This window comes from Rhamphochromis longiceps, linkage group LG3, assembly GCF_057381845.1.
Source record: "Rhamphochromis longiceps isolate RC_006_pf linkage group LG3, R_longiceps_female_GT1.1, whole genome shotgun sequence".
NCBI classification, from domain to species: Eukaryota; Metazoa; Chordata; class Actinopteri; order Cichliformes; family Cichlidae; genus Rhamphochromis; species Rhamphochromis longiceps.
Window position 1 is genome coordinate 19477200 of NC_140559.1, and position 23158 is coordinate 19500357.

A 23158-nucleotide genomic window follows, 5' to 3' on the forward strand; every position below is an offset into this window, starting at 1 on the left:
TACAGAATCTGTGTAATTTCATAAGTTACACAGGAGGAGTTACACAAAATTAAACATCCCTTTGATTGTAATAATTTCTCTTCCTCTTTCTTCTGTATTTTGAGTCCAACTAATTTACTAAGCAGCAAAATTATAAACGTGTTTGACTAACAGTAGTGGTGTTATTCAAGGACGACTCCTATGAGGGCCGTGGGCTCTCTCTCTTCTTCTTGACCGTGAGAAATGACTACCACATGCGAGGAAAGCTGCAGGTGCATAAATCACCCACTGCCGATTCAGGGAAGTAGTTATGAAGAATAACTAGTTGGCATGCTGAATAACATATAAATAAAAACATATAAAAGCATTGTTGTCATGGTCGTCTGACCCAGTAATTAGTTTTTTGTTTTGACTTTTTCTGGATTAAAGTGATGATTTATGTTCAGTTTGTATTATTTAGTATAATATTTTTTTCTTTGTGCTTCTGAGTTTATCTTTGCTTCTAGTCCTTTGGTTCCTCATAATGTTAGTGTCTTTCTGCATTTCCTGTCACAGGTTAGGTTTATGTTTGTATTCCCTGTGTTTTCTCCCTTCTTGTCCCATTGTCATCCCACTTGTCTTCTGTCTGTCTATCCTTAGCCCCAGGGTCAAGTTCACATGTCTTTGTCCTCGTCTCTGTGTTTGTTAATTCCAGTTTCATTCATTCATTTCATTTTGATAATCTCTCATCCGGCATCAGTTTTGCTTCCTGTGTCACTTTACTCTGTAATGAGTCCCACTTGTTGGCCATCCTCTCCTGAGCCTGTGTGCATTTATGTCCTCAGTTTCCCTCGATTCCTTGTTGTGTCGTTCACTCAGGCTTTTCCCCCCTTGCCTGACTTGAGTTTTCAAGCTACAGCAATAAAGCTGCCGCACTTAGTTTAGCTTTTTGTCCTGCTCCTGCCGGACTTGACAATATCAAACGTACAAACTGAGAACAGTATCATTTTAGGAAACGTATTACTTCATTCATTCATTCATTCATTTATTTGTTCATTTCCAGGCACAACAAATACCTATATTGAACATAAAATGCACAAACTTAATTTTAAGTTTGATGGCAGCCACACATCTAAAACAAAAGTTGGGATGAGGGCTTAATAAAGAATGGAAAAGGAAGTGAGAAAAAGAAAATGGGCCGGAGAACATTCTGTGTAATTACAGAGATGCCCCAAAGTCTCAAACCTCCCCTCATGTTTTTATATTTCATTAGGAAAATGGAAAAAAGGTGCACTGATTCATTGAAACATGTGGGAATACAGCTTGTACGGCAAAAAGAGAGTTTGTACAGTTATAACAAGCTACAATGTCAGTATTTTATTCTTCAGCAAAGCCTGAAATCTCTTTGGAAGCTTTCTTGCCTTTATTCTGAGCAGTGGTGTTATTTGTTTTGTTTTATTTTTTTTACATTGGCTGCTTTTTGTTTCATTTCCTGTCTAGTCCTTAAATCCTAGAATCCAGTCCCATGAATCATTAAAGCATAAAAACAGCTCCGAACACAAGCAATGAACCAGTGCTGAGGAGTGTCTGAAAGTCACGTTATAAGGAAGTAGGCAAAGATCCAGCAAACAGCTGACACAGGACCTGACTGTATACTGAAGCCTCATCAGAAATGGTCTCAGTAGAAAAATGTCTGCCAAGAAGTTGTCAAGGAAAAGGCTGAGGCACGCCAAACTACACAAGTAAAACATGGTAGAGGCTCCGTCATGGTTTGCATGGTTGCATTTTAGCCAGAGGGGTTGGAGGCCGTGTTAAAATTGATAGAATTATAAATGAATAAACATACGGGCGTTGTTTGAGCCACCATGTAATACCTTCTGCAAAGAAACAGCTTTATTTTTCAGCATGACAATGAACCTAAACATACTAACAATGCAATAAAATACCTGGACACTATCGGTCATGGACTGGCCTCCCCGGAACGCGGACCTCAGCTTTATTGAAGCAGTGTGGATCATCTTCACAGAGAACAGAACAAAAAGCAAAAAGCACTCAAAACACCTGGAGAACTATTCCTAAAGACGACTTAAAGAAATGACAAGAGATCTGATTAAGAGAGTTCAGGTTGTGCTGTAGAACAAAGGTGGGCACACCAAATATGGACTCTTAACCTGACTCTGGTTTTGCCTTTTATGCTTTTTCATTAATGTTTGGACACGTTTCCGTCACTGCTTTTATTTCTCATTTTCCACAAAATATAAAGACAGGAGGAGAGGCTCAGGACTCACATTGTTCATAAGTTTTCCAAACTATCATCAAGCACTTGGATGTTTGGCTGTAATCTTATCTTTTTACCTTCCTGTCATTGGTCCCATTGATGAGCACTGGGAGTTAACAGACAACGGTCGCACTGCTTTTATTCTCCTTTTATTTCAATTAACATACTTTTGATTCTTGATTGTAAACCTCAAACCCCTCCGGTCCAGCTCTCACAAAAACTTTATCAAAGAGGAAAAGCTCTCGTACAGATTTTTTTTCCTGTGATAAGCACGTTTGTTCTGGTGTTTTCATCAGGGGCCAAACAGGAAGCTGCAGCGACGCTCTCTACATGTTCAGATAAGTCAGACAGTCGGACCTCTATAAAACCTGACCTACGTTTAAAACAAGGCAGTTCTCAGACTGACAGCCGACCAAAGGAAGCAGATCCTTGAACCAACCAACCATGGTCCTTGCCCTTCTCTGCATGGATCACAGCTACAGGTTGTTTTACGATCTGTGACAAAATTATAAAAAATTCTATTCAATCTGGGAATTAACATACTATAACTTAAGTGTGGCCTACAAAATGACTCAGAGCAATAAAATTTGTCCATCCTTCCAACCCGGTCAGGAAGATAAACATCCCAAAACAATGAACAGTCCCGGAGCTGAAGGACAAAAGCAATACACAGAATTATAAATGTGTCAAATGTTAAAAAATAGTCACAATTTGCATGCTTACTTAAGACCCTTCCTTAATAGAAACCACACCTAAACTAAGGCTACGTCCACACTAGCCCGGAGAGATCTGAAAACAGCGTTTTTGTCTGAAAATGCTCAGCGTCCCCACCATTGTTTTCATTCATTTTAACAGAGTTGTGCATCCACATTGAGCACAAGTATGAAATGCAAGGCCTGCCTCAGCTGCCTCGGCTCTTTGAAACGTTGCGGGAAAATGTTGAGGAAAAGCACCGAGTTTTTTAAATGGACTAACAATGAGATGGAGTTGTTGCTGCGAGTAACACAACAGTACAAAGTGGCAAAAGCGAGTGAGAATTAGAGAATTGGAAGAAAATCTATCTGAAGCATGCACAAACTGATAGGGCTGTCAAAATTGAGAGCAAACAAAACAACTGCTGTATGATGCCCTCTGCTCTCTAAGTTTAATAGGTCACTTGACTGCATCACATGACTAAAATGTGTCATTGTTTTCAAAAAGTCTCCATTTTAGCTGTGCACACTGCGATGTGAAAGCACCGTTTTCAAATGTATGCGTTTTCGAGAGCCAAAACAGAGAGAAAACGGTGTTTTCAAACGAAAATGCATTAGTGTGGACGTAGCCAAAGTCCTTGTTCTTATTTCTCTGCCTCACACACCTGATTTCATCTGAGCTCATCCTTTCACAGATCAAACAGGATCAGTTAGAGGTCAGAGGTCAACCACAGCAGTCTGTCATGTTTCACTGTTGGTCCTAAACCCACTCGGGGAGGTTTAATGTGGCGTTTTCAGAATCAGAATCAGAATCAGAATCAGAATACTTTATTGATCCCTGGGGGAAATTATTTTTTGTTACAGTGCTCCATTTTAAACCAACATTAAGACAAGACAGACAATACGCTAACTAAGAATAGTACAATATATACATATATATACATACATACATACATACATAAGTCACTTATAAATAAATATTTGGAAAAGAAACATGTGTAGTTGTAGCAGCAAACAGTGTGTTAAGTGGATGCGTTGTACAGGGAGATGGCCACAGGCAGGAATGATTTCCTGTGTCGTTCAGTGGTGCTTTTCGGTAATCTCAGTCTCTCACTGAACGAGCTCCTGTGACTGACCAACATGTCATGGAGTGGGTGGGAGGTGTTATCCAACATTGTCTTTATCTTGGACAGCATCCGCCTCTCCGACACCACCTTGAGGGAGTCCAGCTCCATCCCCACAACATTGCTGGCCTTACGGATCAGTTTATTAAGTCTGTTGGCATCTGCGACCCTCAGCCTGCTCCCCCAGCATGCAACAGCATAGAGGATCGCACTGGCCACCACAGACTCATAGAAAATCCTCAGCATTTTCTGGCAGATGTTGAAGGACCTCAGTCGCCTCAAAAAATAGAGACGACTCTGGCCCTTCCTGTAAAGTGCTGTGGTGTTTTTAGCCCAGTCCAGTTTATTGTCAATGTGTACTCCAAGGTATTTATAGTCCTCCACAATGTCAACACTGACCCCCTGGATTGAAACAGGGGTCAAGTGTTTCCTGTTTTCTGTCTCTGTAGGGCTACAGGATCTTTCTGTTATCTGGATTCACACTAACATTATCAGTCAGGAGAAAAACAATCACACGAACCTGATTAGCAACTCGCTAAGTTAATCCTGGATTTTCCCCGTTGATGGCAACATCTGACCAACCACAGCCATGGCGGCAGATGTTACAAAGGAAGATAAAATTACAATATCAGAAAAATATGAAGAGGTTAAACACACAATGAAGACTGAAACTAAAACCCCTGCTGTAGACAGATCAGCTGTGAGTGCTTTAAATGTTTATGCCAGTAAGATGGGAGAAGAGCTGCTATATCAATAAAGTTTAACCTGTTTGAAACCTGGAAAGTTAACGGGCTCATCAATATCACATCTTAGATTAGATTAGATTTGGGGTTGCTGAGCACCCAGAGAGCTGCCCATCCAGTCAAGGTAAACTTTACTCGTCCCAATGAGACGTCTTCCCTGTCTCTGTCAGTCCCTGCATCCTTAAATGTCTCCAGTTGTCCCGAGTTCCCTCTGACTGCCTCCTTGGTGTAAACCCCTGTTCCTCTCTGTCCTCGTCGTCTGTTGTCTTCATCTCCATTGTCCGTCATCATAATTTTACCATCTCTGTGCAAGTCTGCAAATTTCTTTATTAAATCATAAGATTTAATAATCCTGATAATAATGACTTGCAGTAGTCAAAAGTGTTGATATTAAAACCTAAGAATTTCAGGAAGTTTGTTTTACAAATAAATAAAGCTCTGTGGTCTCTGTAGTTCACCATCTCCTAGTCTCCAACCTTTAACCTCTCTGCTCTGTGTTGTTTTGTCTTTTAGATCAAAAACCCACCACGGCTCACCACGGAGGACACACAGAGAATGGATCTCTAGTACTAATTGTTGGTCTGTCAATTTTTGCTGTGCTTCTTGTTACTGATTTTGTTGTTTTTCTGATCTACAGAAAACATAAAAAGAAGCAGAATCAGGATTCAGACCAGCCTCCTGTTGAATTGCAGCCTGTTTGAAATGTCTCAGAGTTTTTCTCCTGCTGCTGTTCAGACTCTCAGTGTTGTCACTGAACATTCAGGTACAGACAGATGTTCTGATCATCCAGCAGACAGACATCAAACATGTCCAGAGTTGGTTTGACGTTAAATTTCCCTGATTATCATCAAACCTGTTCAGACTGTGTCAGTGTGTCTCTGTGCTGTCTGTCAGAGACACTGTGAACTACAGTGTTTGTTCATCTTCACAGTTTTCATGCGATTTGTTGATGGGAATTTTTTTTGGCTTCCAGCTGCTCATCTTATTGTACTTTTCTGTAGCATAGGTTTTCCTATTTATGTCCTGTATTTGGAAATTACAGGATTTGTATTTTCAAACATTTTTTTTTCTGTTGATAGAGATAAAAAAAAAGTAACTTCAGCCTGTGAACACAAAATATTCAGTTTGTGAGTTCCTTTATATATTCCTATATAACTCATATTAAAACACATTCAAGTCTCACAGAGATGAAACTTAGAGAAACCTGCAGTGTACACTGTGGGTGTAGTTCAACACACAGTCAATCATTAGCTGGCTGCAGATAACTGGTTTCAGAAATGTGGTTATGGATGTCTGTTCAGCTGGGCTTTCTGCTCACACTCCTGCCTGCATTCACATTAAAAGGAGTGTTTTGCAAGTCATGTGACCCTTCCTCCACACAACAACAGTTGTTATCAGATGGTGATGAGAAATATTTTAACCACTTAGCACACTCTCGGTGCTGCTGTTTATTTCTAAGGTGACGGCTGCACATTAGAGCTGTGGATCTTTACACTGGACCCCTTTAAACATTAAACTTTATGTCCCACAGCCTGATAACAGAGATGTGTAAATCACTTCAGTCTGTCTCAGGTGAAATTAGTTTTATTGATTGAACAGCTTTACCTGGTGTTTGTTCTGTGTTCTGGTAACTGCATTTTTTGTGCATATGAGACTTGACAGCAGATTAGAATCAAGTACAACAATATTTATACATTCTCCAAATAACATATGCACATGTCCATAACATTAAGACCCACAGTTGGAGCTTTGTTTAGTGGTATATAGTGTTGTCTAGTGTGCGGCTTAACAAAGCAGAGAATCTCTGTCATGCTTAAAACCTGCTGCACATAAAAGAATCAGTGCAGTAGATGAACTTCTGATTTGTTGCTCTTTATCTGTACATGTTGGTGCTATTAACTTGGACGTGTGAGTCCAGAACAGTTCTGTTTGGTAACAATAAAGTCCATCAAATAAATAAGTGTCCAGATGGTGGTTAATTTTTTTTTAATGTGATTTTGTTCATTACTAACACTGGTGAGTGTAATCACATTACTGTTACTGTAATCACATTACTGTCATTTTATTATTGACAAAATATTAACGACATGTTGATGATCTGTTTATATCCATGTTAGTCTTTAAAGTCCAACATCTCCCTCTAGTGGCCATAAATAAACCATGTGGGAGCAAATACATTTATTCATTAACCAAACTACAAGATGTTGACACAAGGGGGCAATTGATGTCTCCATTAAACAGATGGATAATTGTTGGCATTCCTGGAGTGGCTTCATCTCAGGAGGTAGAGCAGATCACCCACTAATTATAAAGCTTGTGAACTGATCCCTTGATGCTCCAGTCTGCATGCCAAATATCCTTGGACAACATGTAGCTTGCCATCACCAGTGTGTGAATGTGTGTGTGAATGGGTGGATGACCGGATATGTAAAGCGCTTTGGGGTCCTTAGGGACTAGTAAAGCGCTATATAAATACAGACCATTTACCATAAAAACTTTTTGTCTGATGCATCCATCAGTTTGAATGTTAGACAGAAAGCACTTAAGAGAGTAAAATTGTGGCATATAAGTACATATAAAAATTTACCACAAAAACTCAAATTATGTTGAAAAACTACTCAATGATACATTTTTTAGCTTTTCTAGATAAAAGATAAGATAAGAGATAAGATAAGATAGAACTTTATTAATCCCTCGGGTGGGTTCCTCTGGGAAATTCGATTTCCAAAAAAAGCACAGCACCGACAGAAGTTACAGAGTTACAGAATATTATATATATATATATATACACACACACACACACACACACACATATATAAATACAGAGACAAATATAAATAAAATATACAAAGGGGATAAATAGAATAAATAGGAATAAAAATAAAAATACAAGTGAATTGCACATTTCAAGTATTGAGTCTATTGCACTGTTGACTATTTACAAAAAGTATTGCACAAGGTATTGTACAGTGAGGTGCAGAGGCACTACAGCTTAGTTGTTCCCCCCTCCTTTGTCCTCCTGTTTCCCCTCCCTCTCCCCTCCAGAGAGGAGTTAAACAGTCTGATGGCGTGTGGGACAAAGGAGTTTTTAAGTCTGTTAGTTCTTGTCTTGGGGAGAAGCAACCTGTCACTGAACAGACTCTTCTGGTTGTTAATGGCCGTGTGCAGAGGATGCCCAGCATTGTTCATAATGTCCATCAGTTTCTTTAATGTCCTTTTCTCTGCCACTGTCTATAAAAAAAAAGCTTCATGTTTGAATGTTTTTTTTAAGTTGTCTTTTCACAAAGAAAAAACGTAGCCCTCCACCTCTGTGTTTGAACCAATAGAAAAGCTGGTGCTCAGAGGAAGACGGCTTCACTTGGCACTGGACTGGATGATGCCGTCATTCACCTCCTACATGGTTCCCTCGCTCACCTGGAGACCGCTGGGAGCACTGTGAGAATCATGGTCTTTGATTTCTCCAGTGCCTTCAACACCATTCTTCCCACAGTCCTGAAGGACAAGCAGGAGTGGACCATCAGCGCACTACCTGGATTCTGGACTACCTCACCGACCGACCACAGTATGTGAGGACTCAGGGCTGTGTGTCAGACAGGGTCGTCTGCAGTACGGGGGCCCCACAGGGAACGGTTCTGGCTCCGTTCTTCTTCACCATCTACACTGCAGACTTCTCCCACAACTCCACCCAGTGCTTCCTGCAGAAGTTCTCTGATGACTCTGCAATAGTCGGCCTCGTCACTGATGGGGACGACAAGGAGTACAGAGACTTTGTGGACTGGTGCCAGCGGAACTACCTCCAGATCAACACTAATAAAACCAAGAAGCTGGTGGTAGACTTCCAGTGTGGTGAGTGAGGGAGAATGGTGGCTAAGCTGTCATCCCTGAGCAGCTCCTTCAGTGGCTGCAGCACCCTACTGGTGTTGGCCAGAGGGGCCGATGGTGCGATATGGCAGCCTCGCTTCTGTCAGTCTGCTCCAGCTGTGACTACCACTGTAACTTGCCTTCACCAGTGTGTGAATGTTAGAGTGAACGAATTGTAAAGCGCTTTGGGTGCCTAGAAAGCGCTATATACATGCAATCTTTTATTATCATCAAGAGCATTTCTTTAAACTCTGACAGATCAAAGACTGCTATATTTACTAAATATGAAAATATACTTAACCTTCCTGCCTTCTTGGGACCTTTTTGTGCCACTGCTATGTGTTAAATGGCTGCCATTTCCACTGTGTTCAGTGGAATATAACCAAACTTGCCACAGGATAGTTTTTACCTGTCAATGTTAATATTCCAGTGTGAATTCCTTAAATCAGCCTAAAATGGCTGAGCAGCAGAAATCCCCACACCCATCACCCTGGGGACCATTTTCTGCCCATTGACTTCCATTATAAACGCTATTTTTCAACCCCAAATTATCATCATATGATTTTATTTTTTCTTCTTTTCTTGGATGTCAATGAAGACTCAGGGCCTTGAAGTTTTAATTTTTAAATTGCAAAAAAAAATGCAAAAAAAATAATGGCAGGTCAAAATGTATGTTGGTGCCAATCTTTGGTCCATCTAAAGGCCTACTTATAATGACAATCACATATTACTTCAACTGGTTTTTTGTGGAAATATTTAGTTTCGTTTTTTGGTTTTTGGGGCTTATAACACAGGGCGCTCATGTAATAACACTGGGATTTGAAGGGTTAAAACAACGAAAATATAATTAAAACTTTACATGAATATTTCAGGGAGAAGTAGTTTTACAAGGTTGGCTAATTTAAAGTGGAATAAAATATGGATATATGGTCTTTTTATGGCGTGGCTGAGAATGGTCCCTAGGGTGATGGGTGTGAGTTTTTTAAAGGATGGCAGGAGGGTTAATAACTCACTTCTTTAATATTCTGTGCAATTAACTAACATTCGGTTCCTCACAGCTTCATTCAGCTGCTCTGAGGAACTGAATGTTAACCATTCAGTTTCTCCTTTATCTCACATTTGACTTCATGTTAAACTATTTTAACATGAAGTTAGAATAACCTGAGCAGTAAGTGAAAACACTCGGAGTGTTTCATATAAAGATTTGTGAGTGGCAGCAGTTTCAGGTCTGTTATCAGCTGTTCTGTCTGCAGTGACGTCCTCTGTGTGTGTTTTACTGTGCAGACGCTGATCCAGCTGCAGTTTACTCAGCAGTGAGAACTGAAGACGTCACTTATGGAAAAATCATCACAGACAAGAACAAACGATCACAGATAAGAGGTAAAGCTGCTCTTCTTCACTTCTGGATTAAAGCATCCTGAGGATGGTCATGTGATCTGTAACACTGGAGCAGCTCTTTCTCTTTTATTTGTGCCTTAAAGGTTGCACAACTAAAAGGATGAATTTGTTGTTAATGCGTCGTATAAAGAAGGCTGAACAGACCAAACAGTGTTTTCAGCCTCTCAAACTGTTCTTTAACACAATTTTAAAACCTTTTATTTTAATTTCTGCAAACAGAATTCAGTAAAACCGCAGCAGAAACTTCCTGTTGTTGGCTGCTCTCAGCCTGAAACTCTGCCTATGGTGCCAAAAACTAAGCACAAATTTAGAGGTGACCACGTTTTTGCTGTAGCTGCTCCGAAGTTGTGCAATGATCCTTCCATGTTAGCCATGTTGGCCTCATTGCTTTCTGAATTTAAAACGCTTCTTAAAGCACGTTTATGTGCTGATGCCTTTGGCACTCTTTTAAGAGGGTGACTCTATTTTATATGATTTTATTTTCTGTTTATGTTATTTATATATGAACAACATACATTTGTGAACCCTGGTTTATGTTAAAGTGCTTTATCAGTAAAGGTGTTATGGTATGAGTCTGACAACACTGATGAGAACATGTCGGCTTTCTTGCTTGTGGTTAGTGTGTCAGTCTGCACTGAGAGAAGATGGCGGCTTTGCTTTTAGCACAAAGGCATCACAGTTCTATCCTTTCACCGATTGGCTCACAGCAAAGGTGCTGAGAGGAGAAACTGTGAGAGAATGTGATTGGCTCACACAGAAAGATGGAGGCTGGATTCAAACCCAGCACCTTCTTCCAGTCAGACAACAGCATCACCATGCTGCCTCAGGGGGACGTCCACTAAATGGTTATAATGGTTATAGTTTGTTTCATTGACTAAGCTGCAACACTGACAGCAGACTGAAGTAGAGTCGACGTTTTAAATGATATTTTTAATTGATTTGTTGTGAATGAAGTCATAATGTCAGGATGTGCTTTATCGATTATCACAGAGAAACTCAAATATCATGTAATCATCTCAGTTAACCTGAAATTATGTCAAAACAACGTTGCTGGTTTCTTAACTTTTGAAAGCACAAAAGGTTTTATGTGTTTCTGTGTGTTACACTTAAAAAAACAACTTAATTTTAGTTTTGCAACAAAAGAGGAACTGCAGAGTGTCTAAGTTCATATTCTGGAATAAATTTATCACATGAATCATTAAGAGGTTAGAAATCCACCAATAACTCTCAAATAGAGGAAGAATACGTGCTCAGAGGAAGAGGGCGGGCTTTACTTGGTGTCAGTGACAGAAATGAAAAAAAGCTCAAATGAGTGAGAAGGACGATGAAGGAAATATCTGTGCTGTGTCTGCTCTGTAAGTAGAATCTCTGTGTTTGTTTGAATTCTTGGACTTTGACTGTCTGCTCTCCTGATAACTGATGATGGAGGAGAAGACATGAAAAACAAATCAGGCTGAGTTCAAGTTCAAAACACCACGAGGACCAACTGCAGGTCTGAAGTTTAACAGAGTTACTGATGAATTTATGAGTGAAAAGCTGAAATAAAATGTTGGTGTTTGTGTGAACAGAGCAGACCGTTGAACCTTACGTGGACCTCAGTTTAGTGCTAGTCTTTTGTATTTACTAATACATACAGTTACGTATTATTATAACATAACTGTATATGATTCCTTGTGTAACAGTAACTACATTAGAGCATGAAATATGAAATGATGTGATCAGTTTTATTTTAGAATTCATTATTATCAAATATTACGAAGTTGTTCTTTACATTCACCTCAAATCAACCTGAGTGTCATTTCTCTTTAGTTCTGATCTCACTGCTGAGCTGCACAACAAACCAAGGTCAGTAACCTTCTTCTGTCACAGTTTATACCTGATAAACTCTGACAGGTTTCACACATTTGGATTAAATCTTTCAGTAAAGATCTCAAAGACGTGATCATCAGTTTTTCATTGTAACCCTCACAGCTCGTCTGACTGTGAGTCCCAGCAGCTCTCAGTTATTTGAAGGAGACTTTGTGTCTCTGAGCTGTGAGGAGGACGACAGCTCTGCTGGATGGACTCTGAGGAGAAACACAAGCAAACAGCAGAGGGCTCAGTGTGGAACAGATGGGTGGGGAAAACCAGCTGGTTCTTCCTGTACCATGACTTTGATGGTGCCTCATGACAGTGGAGTTTACTGGTGTGAGTCCAGAGAGGGTCCCATCAGTAACATGGTTAACCTGACAGTCACTGGTAAGCTGAGTGTGTGGAGTTAGTGTTGATGAAGCTGTGTGTAAATGGATGAAATGCTGTAGTTTGTCTCTGTGTTGAGGTGGATCAGTGATCCTGCAGAGTCCTGTCCTCCCTGTGATGGAGGGAGATGACGTCACTCTGCTCTGTAAAACAAAGACCACTCCCTCCAACCTCCCAGCTGCTTTCTATAAAGATGGCTCCCTCATCAGGAAGCAGCCTACAGGTCACATGACCATCCAGCATGTTTCCAGGTCTGATGAAGGCCTCTACAAGTGTGACATCAGCGGTCATGGAGAGTCTCCATCCAGCTGGATCACTGTCACAGGTGACACACTCACCTGTCTGTGTTTCTGCAGCTTTCAACATTCACAATAAACTAATGATTACATGTTGTTTATTTAAGGGAAACCTACAAACACATCTCCATCTACTCCCACACCTGTATCTACATCCACCTCTATCCCTACATCAGCCTCTCCTCTGCATCTTGTTCTTCCTGTGTTAATCTCTGTTGGGTCAGTCTGTGTTGTGGTTCTACTGGTGTTACTGGCTCTACTGGTGAGAAGAGATGTTGACCTGAAACCTGAAGGTGGGTTGTTGTCAGTTTGTATTACCTGCACTGCATTGAGATGATCAGTTGTTTTGAATTTAAAAAAAGCTCATTTGAATAGTTTGATTCAAATGTGGCTCGTCTGTATTTTAACTGGCCCAGACAACAGGTGTCGAAGCTGTAACTGCTCAGATGTGTTTGATTTTGGTTTTGGTGACACACAAGTTGTCAAGAAATTGTAATGTCAAAGGTATGGAGAGAAAAATATCCTTATGTGTTTTTCTTTCATTCTCTCAGACTGGGTCTTAATGTGATGATTTGTCTTCATTAAATATATTTTTATTACCTCCTGCGTGTAAAACCACAGCAGCAACTTCCTGTTGCTGAAAGTTAAATGCAGAGTGACACTTGCAACACAGGAAAAAATGTAACATACATTAACTGGAAACACTGTATCTGGGATCTTAGGTGGTTTCCAGTCTCAGAGAGAGTTTTGTTGTTCTGGTTAGACTGCTTACTGCCGCGTGTGCTACTTTGTCTAATAACAGTTTTCATGTTGGGACAACATATTTGCTTCATGATGAAGTGTGTCTGATTGTATTGAAAGAAGATGGCAGCTTTGTGGACACCAGGTTCTTTTTTCACACAAAAGCCGGCGGTTTCTTTTATTCAGAGGTGTTAAAATGAGGAAAAAGCAAAAACCTGCTGCTCTCTGTAAAAAATGAGTGATTTTTTTTTTAGACAAATAATAAAGAAAATGTGCAGATTTCATTCCTGCTGTAATTTAAATGTGTTTTATTTTGCAGAGATTTATACAACTGTGGTTTACTCAGCAGTGAGAGCTGAAGACGTCAGTATTGGAGACAAAACCATCAGAAAGAGGAGTCCAAGGTACAACTGCTCTCTAACAGAGAAAACCCAACCGCACAACCTGTTTCCACACATCATGCTAAGCTAAGCTAACCACATCATTGCTCAGTCTTCGAGCTCAGACTTGTGAGCTCTCCGTGACAAATGATTTCCTGTTAAGTTGTCTAGTTCATTTAAAGAAACATGAGCAGCAAGATGTGAGCTTCATTAAATTCACCCCTGTTGGCCTTGAAACAATGCTGAACAATAACTATGATATTATGTTTTAAGTTTTAATACATTTTTATACAACAAATATCATCACAATAATAATAATAATAATAATAATAATAATAATAATAATAATAATAATAATCTCTGTGAGCCAAAAGCTCAGAAAGCAGAGGGCTCTAAACACTCTACCACAGTCTATTTTTATTTGTTGTTGTGTGTGAATGATGTCACAGAGGCAGGGTATCAATATGTCCATCTCAACCATTAAAGCCCCACCCACATGCTGTTTAATCAACCAATCAGAAGAGAGTTTTGATTAAAGGGACAGGAGGGAACACAGCTGGCATCAGACAGAGGCTGCACAAAGGCCCCATGTAAAGACGGATTATACTGAACTGTGAATCATGCAAAGCTACTGTAGTAGAAAAGAAAAACATGCAGCTGGAAATTGGCAGAAAATGTCCACCTCAAATGTAAAATACAGCATCTATTATGTAATATCAGATTAAAGATACCCTAACTTACAGTGATGTTCAAAATTTATTGGATATAATTTTTGTAGTTTTGCATCGATGCACCAACACAGCAGGTTTAAAATCAATTAATCAAGATGTGATTGAAGTGCAAACTTTCAACTTTACTATTGCATTCATTGTTTAGGAATCAGTACAAATGAGGTAGGCCACCAACAGTCTGAAGACAACCTGCACAAGAGCCAAAAGACTCCATAAATGATATAAATGACTTTCTTGGCCTTTTCTGGGGGAAATGTACTAACGGAGTAGAGAAGGTCGTACAACAAGGTCTCTGAGTTGATGAAAATAAGGTGAATTGCTGTGAATATCTTATATCAGAACGTCAACCCCAACCAACATCTGAATTAGACTACAATGTTATTCATATGGAAGCTCTGATTTGTATCTGAGCTGGTTCCCAGTAAAGTCTGAACTGGGACTGTGTGTGATGCAGAGAGGTGGAGACTGGAGGTCTTGATTGAACTACAAAGCTTGTAATCATGTGTGTGAACTGTGTGTGTTTGTGTTCAGACTTTAAACCAGAGCCAGGCGTCATCTACTCTTCACTGAAGTAGTCCACCAGTCCAACCACTGACGTCCAGTTGCTGGTCTCTAACTGGTCTCCCGAGCACTTCAGACCAGAGGACATCCACAGATTTTTAGATGTCTTAAGTCTTTTTTTTCTCACTGAGAAAACCCATAGACCCATAGGACTCAAAAATTGCATCATGGATTTTTTAAAGTGTCCTTTAATAAGGAATCACAGCTTCATGGTTCTATAAAAATGTTTCATGTCTTAAAAATTATGCTTTTTATGTGTTTTTTTTGTAGAAGTGAAATGAGTTAAACAACTCAAAAAAATACATACAACACATTTTAACTGGAATTTTAAAAAATGCATTTTGCAGCAAATCTGCAGTAAGAAAATAAAAATGTGATTTGTATTTCTTTTTTTGATTTCTTAGCACTTATTCCCATGGCAAACGCCTTGCTTCTGTGGGTTTGTTCTCATTTGTTTTAAACATTGATGCTTCCTGATATATCTGGTTTCGTTATGATTTAATTATGATTATATCACTGTGGAATTTCAGCATATTCAGACAAAGCTGCTGAAGATGATTCACATACACTGATATCAAAGTATCACATACCAACAGCAGACAGTCAAACAAAGCAGAAGTAATTTGGGGGGGCCCAGGGTGAGGTGTGAACTGTATGTTCACTTCATTCAAACATGGAGATTTGAATCTCTCTGTTTTAAATCTCCACTGCTTTTTCCAGCCTTAACATTTTTACCAACATCATGTTTGTCTTTATTGCCAAGAGCGATTTAGCTTTGATGAAAGGGTGCAGTGCTAATTTATTAGCTAGTGTCAGATAGCTTGCTATCAAGCTGCTTCCATAGACTGTAAGGAGTCAACAGAAAGGCACTGATAGCCGCTAAATAGAGCTTTGTAACATAAAAACAAGATCCTAGATTTAAACTTACCAGAACTGGTAATGTTTGTTTATGCAATAAGCCACATAGTATTGGTTACACATTTGCATTAAAAATACCCCCAAAGCACAAACATGGATGAACAATTGGCTGAGGTGAAGCCTAACAGACAGTTGGCAGTTACAGCAGCCTGTGTCCATCGACCTCTCAAAGAGGCCACGCCCCTAATAATGCAAACTTTCAGGCTCATTAACATTTGAACAGCTGCGTTATAAAGGCATTCAACTCATGCATACTTCGTATGAAGGAGAGGGTTAGCTATAGAGACCAAATATATTTTTAATAGCAGGTTGTATAAATTTTTATTTCTGCTGTAAAGTTGAACATGTTCACATGAGTGTCTATGGAGAGTGACTGACTTTACAAATCTCAAGTGGACATTAGAGGAACTGCAGCATTTGGTGCTCTTGGTTTGTTCAGTGTTGTAGTGGGAGGAGTCAGAGACACAGAGCTGGACGGAATTAAGATTTAATGTTAAATTAGGTTAACATTAAATTAGATTAAGATTAATTATGTCATAGAAGCAAAAGTAGCTGAATTTAAGAAACTGGAAGCCTGTGACGATGTGTAAAATAAACCCAGTTTGGATTATGAGTAAATGATTTTACATTTAACAGCATGATGGTATCAGTCAAATATATATCAGTCTGTCTGTAGATTTTCACACCATGTTAAGTTCTGTGTGTTTGTCGTCTGTGGTTAACACTAACGAGTCTGCGACTGTTTCTGAGGAAAAAAAGCTTCATCTACGTGTGCTTCAACACAGAGGTGTGAATTTTAAATAGAGGAAGAAACACGTGAGTTATTTGTAAGAGCATTTCTGTAAACTCACACAGGTCAGACACTGTTATCATATTTACTAAACATGAAAATATATTTTATTATTGGTGTAAATTAAGCACATTTCCTGCTGTATTATTCACAGTTTTCCTTTTAACATTTAGTCTTTCATATTTATGACACCAGCATCTTACATTCCTTCTGTCTCAGTATCTAAATTCTGAGCCTACCTCTGGTAAAGTTAATATTTTAATAGTGACGGCCTGTTAGTCTGATTGGCTAACATGTGAGCTGACTTTAATACCCTGTTAGTGCAAATAACCAACATTCAGCTTTTGTGAGGAACTGAATGCAGATCATTCAGTTCCTCCTTTATCAGGTCTCTTTACCTCACATTTGACTTCATGTTAAACTATTTTAAATTTCTAAAATAACCTGAGCAGTAACTGAAAACACTCTGAGTGTTTCATATAAAGATTGGTGAGTGGCAGCAGTTTCATGTCTGTTCTCAGCTGTTTTGTCTGCAGTGACGTCCTCTGTGTGTTTTACTGTGCAGACACTGATCCAGCTGCAGTTTACTCAGCAGTGAGAACTGAAGACGTCACTTATGGAAAAAATCATCACAGACAAGAACAAACGATCACAGATAAGAGGTAAAGCTGCTCTTCTTCACTTCTGCATAAAAAGGTCCTGAGGATGTTCATGTGGTTTTTATCCGTCTGTGTTCGAGTGTGCTTCAGAAGTCGCACAACTTCAGCTCACACATAAGTTCTAAAAAAGATGAGTTAGTTGTTAATATGAGTTATATGAAGAAGAAGAAGGCTGAACAAAACAAAGTGTTCTCAGCCTCCCGAACTGTCCAATAACGCAGTGAATCATTTTAAAACCTTTTACTTCTTTTAACTTCTGCAAACTGAGTTCAGTGAAACGACAGCAGAAGCTTCCTGTTGTTGGCTGCAGTCAGACTGAATCTGAGGACACTGACGAGAACGTGTCGGCTTTCTTCCTTGTGGTTAGTGTGTCGTTCTGCACTGAAAGAAGATGGCGTCACAGCTGGGAGGCCAAACCAGGAGAACGGACTCACAGACACAGATGGAGGCACTGATAAACATGATAACAAAATATACAACTTGAGACTCAAACCATGAACTGTGAATTATGATGCAAACGTGAGCTATGAAATAAACAGGAAATACTATGAAGCAGTTTTCACTTGAACACTGTGACTTTGGGGCAAAGGGGTAGTTAGACTGAGGGGTTGGACCAGGAGGCTCAGAGTTACAGTAATGAGAGGAGACGAGGTTCAAAAGGTGTTTGGATGCAGTTCAGGTGAGTGAAAACGAGGTCGTGAAATGTCTCACTTATTGCAGGTGGATTGATGGCGTGGAGAGGGTAAGTGAACCAGGTGAGCAGAGATAAATCTAGAGGAATCAAGTAGTCGAGTTAGGTGAGTGAAGTGAGCATAAGGAGTGACCAAGAAGCTGCCAAGAAGACCAGCATCCTACTGAAGGTGAGTCATGTTTCAGCGAGGTGACCAGGTGGATTACTGTAAACAGAGAGAGCACAAGATGAGCAAAGTTTCACGAGCGCTGTGGCGGCCCACACTAACAGAGGTTAGAGGAAGATCTGGCAAAGGACCATCGCTGGTCTTAAGTACCAACAGCTTGATTGCCAACAGGTGTGGACTGCACGCTGGATTGCGGTGACTCCGCCCAGAGGTGGAACCACTGGCTCTTTGGAAAAATATCTGCACTCACCCACCGATGCATCATTATAAATACTGTTTAAACACAGCTGTAACATGCAGTTAGTGTATAAAAATGTGTGAACAAGACATCTTCTTCTTCGTCTGAATGCAAAATATTTAAGATAAAACCCAGATGAGAAGTTTCCACACAGCTAAAGCTGCTTCTGTCAGACTGAGGATGGACTGAGGAGCTGCACCAATATCAGATTAAATTATTGTGAACTATGAATTCTGCAAAGCTGCTCTGGACAGAGAGGCTGCAGACTCTGCTGGTGGTTCCTGTGTTTAAGTCTCACAGCTCGGCCTGTTGAGGGGGAGACAAGAGAGACACAAGCTGATGGTCTCTGTGGGTTAAAGGTTTGGGTTTTGTTTATTTCATCCATGTCTCACAGCTAATGTTTGTGGAGTGTGGAAGTGCTGTGATGTGTCACTGAGTGTCACTGAGTCTGACCTGAAACTTTGCTCCACTGAAGTTCCAATTAAGTTTTTCATTAGGTGGTAGTTCCTGGCACCGGGTACTTCTGTAGTACCTACTTTGTTGGGGCTCTAAGCAATCTGAAAATGTGACATGAGCAGACTATTTTCCACCAACTGGCTGTCAGTGGCATCTCATGAGTCATGAGATGAGTTCTGGCCGTTTAGCAGAGATTTAAAGTTATTTGCACCCTTGTAGGTGGGAAACATTGCGTTCTTGTGAGAAATGTGTAGTGGACTCCACCGCCACTGACCAATATTTATTAGGGTGTGACGGGAACTTGTGGACAGGTAAGGAAAACAATACAGTTGGAGGGATATTCCTGTGTTTTACTGTCCAGCGTAACTCATCTCCTGCTTTCATTTACAGAGTACCGAGCTGCTGCTTTGCCAAGTGGATTTCTGGCTGCGGGCAAAGGACCCGACACATCAGTGTGTTTTAATTTGTTTTAACGTGGTGTAAATCGATGGACTGTGACTGCTGCGGCTGTCGATTGTGTTTGCTTCTTGTTTTATTTTTCTGTATCAGTAGACACAGCAGATATTGATTGTCTTTTAGTTTTTTACATGAAAACACACATATATATATATATATATATATATATATATATATATATATATATATATATATATATATATATATATATATATACACACACATATATATATATATACACATATATATATATATATATATACACACATATATATACATATATATACACACATATATATATATATATATATACACATATATACACTGTTACGTGAAGTACCCTCAGAAGGTCTGCTAGATGATGTTAATGCAGCACTACGGGCAATACCTACAACCACGATTACCGACACTAACAAGCTGATCTACAATACGGCAGCAGTGATCAGTGAGATGCTTGGCTACAAGTTGAACAGCCACAAGGGGCAGTACCCTCCATGGAGAAGGAGGCTAGAGGGCAAGATCAAAGTAGCACGGAGGGAGGTTAGCCAACTAACAGAGTTGCAGAAAGGTGCGACAAATAAGGTGCCTAAGAAATACAGCAAGCTGTCCATACCTGAGGCCTTGGAAACTGCCAAGCAAAGACTCACAGCCTTGGCCAGCCGCTTGAGGAGGTACACCAGAGAGATAGCAAAGGTGTACTCTCAGTGGCAAGGGAACAATAAGAGAACAGCACCACCAAGGCTGGAGACGGAGCAATACTGGAAGAGCATATGGGAGAAGGACGCAACCCATAACGGCAATGCTCAGTGGCTAGAGGATCTGAGGGCAGACCACAGCGACCTCCCTGAACAGGGTCCAGTAACCATCACAGTGGCAGATATCCAAGAAAGGGTCTCCAGTATGAAGAGTTGGACAGCACCAGGGCCCGACATGGTTCACGCCTACTGGCTGAAGAAGCTGACTGCACTCCACGAGCGTCTGGCAGCACAAATGAACCAGCTGCTAGTTAACGAGAGACACCCGGAATGGCTAACCGAAGGCCGGACGGTCCTGATCCCCAAGGACCCCAAGAAGGGACCGGTCCCCTCCAACTACCGACCAATAACCTGCCTCAGTACTACATGGAAGCTCCTGTCAGGCATCATATCGGCTAAGATGAACAGGCACATGGGTCAATACATGAGCGGGACACAGAAAGGAATTGGCAAGAATACCAGAGGTGCAAAACACCAGCTACTGGTAGACAGAACAATCAGCCGAGACTGCAAGACCAGACTGACCAACCTGTGCACTGCCTGGATTGATTACAAGAAGGCCTATGACTCAATGCCCCACAGCTGGATACTGGAATGCCTAGAATTGTACAAGATCAATGGGACCCTAAGAGCCTTCATCAGGAACTCAATGGGGATGTGGCGTACAACACTAGAGGCCAACTCCAAGCCCATAGCACAAGTTACCATCAAGTGCGGGATCTACCAAGGAGATGCTCTGTCCCCACTGCTGTTCTGCATAGGCCTGAACCCCCTCAGTGAGATCATTAACAAGACTGGCTACGGATACCGACTACGGAACGGAGCAGTTGTCAGCCACCTCCTGTACATGGATGACATCAAGCTGTATGCCAAGAGTGAACGAGACATCGATTCACTGATCCACACTACCAGGCTATACAGCAATGACATTGGAATGTCGTTCGGACTGGAGAAGTGTAGTCGGATGGTAACAAAGAGAGGGAAGGTAGTCAGAACTGAGGGGATTGAACTACCAGAAGGCAACATTGCAGACATAGAGGACAGTTACAAGTACCTGGGGATCCCGCAGGCAAATGGGAACCATGAAGAGGCCGCTAGAAAGGCTGCAACCACCAAGTACCTGCAGAGGGTCAGGCAAGTCCTGAGGAGTCAGCTGAATGGTAAGAACAAGATCCGGGCCATCAACACATACGCCCTGCCCGTGATCAGGTACCCTGCTGGGGTAATAGGCTGGCCAAAGGAGGAGATAGAAGCCACTGACATAAAGACAAGAAAGCTCCTGACCATGCATGGAGGGTTTCACCCCAAGTCCAGCACCCTGAGGCTGTACGCTAAGCGGAAGGAAGGGGGCCGGGGACTGGTGAGTGTCAGCACCACAGTCCAGGATGAGACAAGGAACATCCAAGAATACATTGGGAAGATGGCCCCAACTGACCGAGTGCTCAGTGAATACCTCAGGCAGCAGAAACCCAAGAAAGAGGAGGGAGACGAGGAACCATCATGGAAGGACAGGCCCCTGCACGGTATGTACCACCGGCAGATAGAGGAGGTGGCTGATATCCAGAAATCCTACCAGTGGCTGGACAAAGCTGGACTGAAAGACAGCACAGAGGCACTAATCATGGCAGCACAAGAACAAGCTCTGAGTACAAGATCCATAGAGGCTGGGGTCTATCACACCAGGCAAGACCCCAGGTGCAGGCTGTGTAAAGATGCCCCAGAGACAATCCAGCACATAACAGCAGGGTGCAAGATGCTAGCAGGCAAGGCATACATGGAACGCCATAACCAAGTGGCCGGCATAGTGTACAGGAACATCTGTGCCGAGTATAACCTAGAAGTCCCGAGGTCAAAATGGGAGATGCCCCCAAGGGTGGTGGAGAATGACCGAGCTAAGATCCTGTGGGACTTCCAGATACAGACGGACAAAATGGTGGTGGCTAACCAACCGGACATAGTGGTGGTAGACAAACAGAAGAAGACGGCCGTAGTGATCGATGTAGCGGTTCCGAATGACAGCAATATCAGGAAGAAGGAACACGAGAAGCTGGAGAAATACCAAGGGCTCAGAGAAGAGCTCGAGAGGATGTGGAGGGTGAAGGTAACGGTGGTCCCCGTGGTAATCGGAGCACTAGGTGCGGTGACTCCCAAGCTAGGCGAGTGGCTCCAGCAGATCCCGGGAATAACATCGGAGATCTCTGTCCAGAAGAGCGCAGTCCTGGGAACAGCTAAGATACTGCGCAGGACCCTCAAGCTCCCAGGCCTCTGGTAGAGGACCCGAGCTTGAAGGATAAACCGCCCGCAGGGGCGTGCTGGGTGTTTTATATATATATATAATTTATTTATTTTTATCAGTACCCGTGAGAACACTGTTTATACTGTGTTGTTGTCTCTGCAAAGGTTTCTATCAATACATCTCAGAAAGACACAGCAAACATTGATGGGAATAACGGCGTTACTAACGGCAGGCAGCAGCCTACGGCTCATCAGAAGAGGCCGAGGTGATGACTAAGTTTAACAACGATATTGCCAAAGAGTGCCAAAGCACTTTAACCACAAGCATTTGTGAACTAACTTATCTTTCTTGTAGAATTGTGCTCCAAATACACAACTTTGTGCTGACAAAATCGTTAGTTATTCATTTACAAATCAATATTGTCTGTAAGGAGGGCAATCCCCCCCTGTCTACAGCCCTGCATGCGTGAGTCCTGTGATTAAAGCATCTTTCTTTCAGCTTTTTCAGCTTAACGAGTGAACCGTCAGCTCATTCAAACACACTGTTACGTCCCCTGGCTAGTCTAGGGGGTTGAAGGGACGAACATAAATGTGGATAGAGAAGGAGGAGCCAAGATGGTAATTTTAAAAGGTTTATTTAATACTGGTGATGGGGTTCAGACCGAGGTATAACGTCAGGGAGAGCCAAGGCCAACATAACAAACAAAACATCCCCGATGTTGAAATAAAAGAGACTTACCTAACTCCAAAGAAACAAAATATACAACCTATAACCATAACCTACCTAACAACA

At 41.2% G+C, this 23158-nt stretch overlaps 1 protein-coding gene across 1 annotated transcript; it reads left to right on the plus strand.

Annotated features, from left to right (window-relative positions):
- The first annotated feature begins 11323 nt into the window (after positions 1 to 11323).
- On the plus strand, positions 11324 to 15241 carry LOC146673304 (Fc receptor-like protein 5). Its single transcript, XM_085402281.1, has 7 exons — positions 11324 to 11409; positions 11864 to 11899; positions 12026 to 12292; positions 12372 to 12617; positions 12696 to 12881; positions 13649 to 13733; positions 14972 to 15241. Exons 1-7 carry the CDS (start codon positions 11379 to 11381, stop codon positions 14976 to 14978), a joined length of 858 nt encoding a protein of 285 aa, XP_085258407.1. The 5' UTR covers positions 11324 to 11378; the 3' UTR covers positions 14979 to 15241.
- Positions 15242 to 23158: the final 7917 nt, after the last annotated feature.

Coding starts and splice junctions, on each gene's coding strand:
- LOC146673304 (XM_085402281.1), top strand. CDS start 11,379: ATGAAGGAAATATCTGTGCTGTGTCTGCTCT. Junction 12,618..12,695: donor CAGCTGGATCACTGTCACAG/GTGACACACTCA, acceptor TGTTTATTTAAG/GGAAACCTACAAACACATCT. Junction 12,882..13,648: donor TGTTGACCTGAAACCTGAAG/GTGGGTTGTTGT, acceptor TTTATTTTGCAG/AGATTTATACAACTGTGGTT.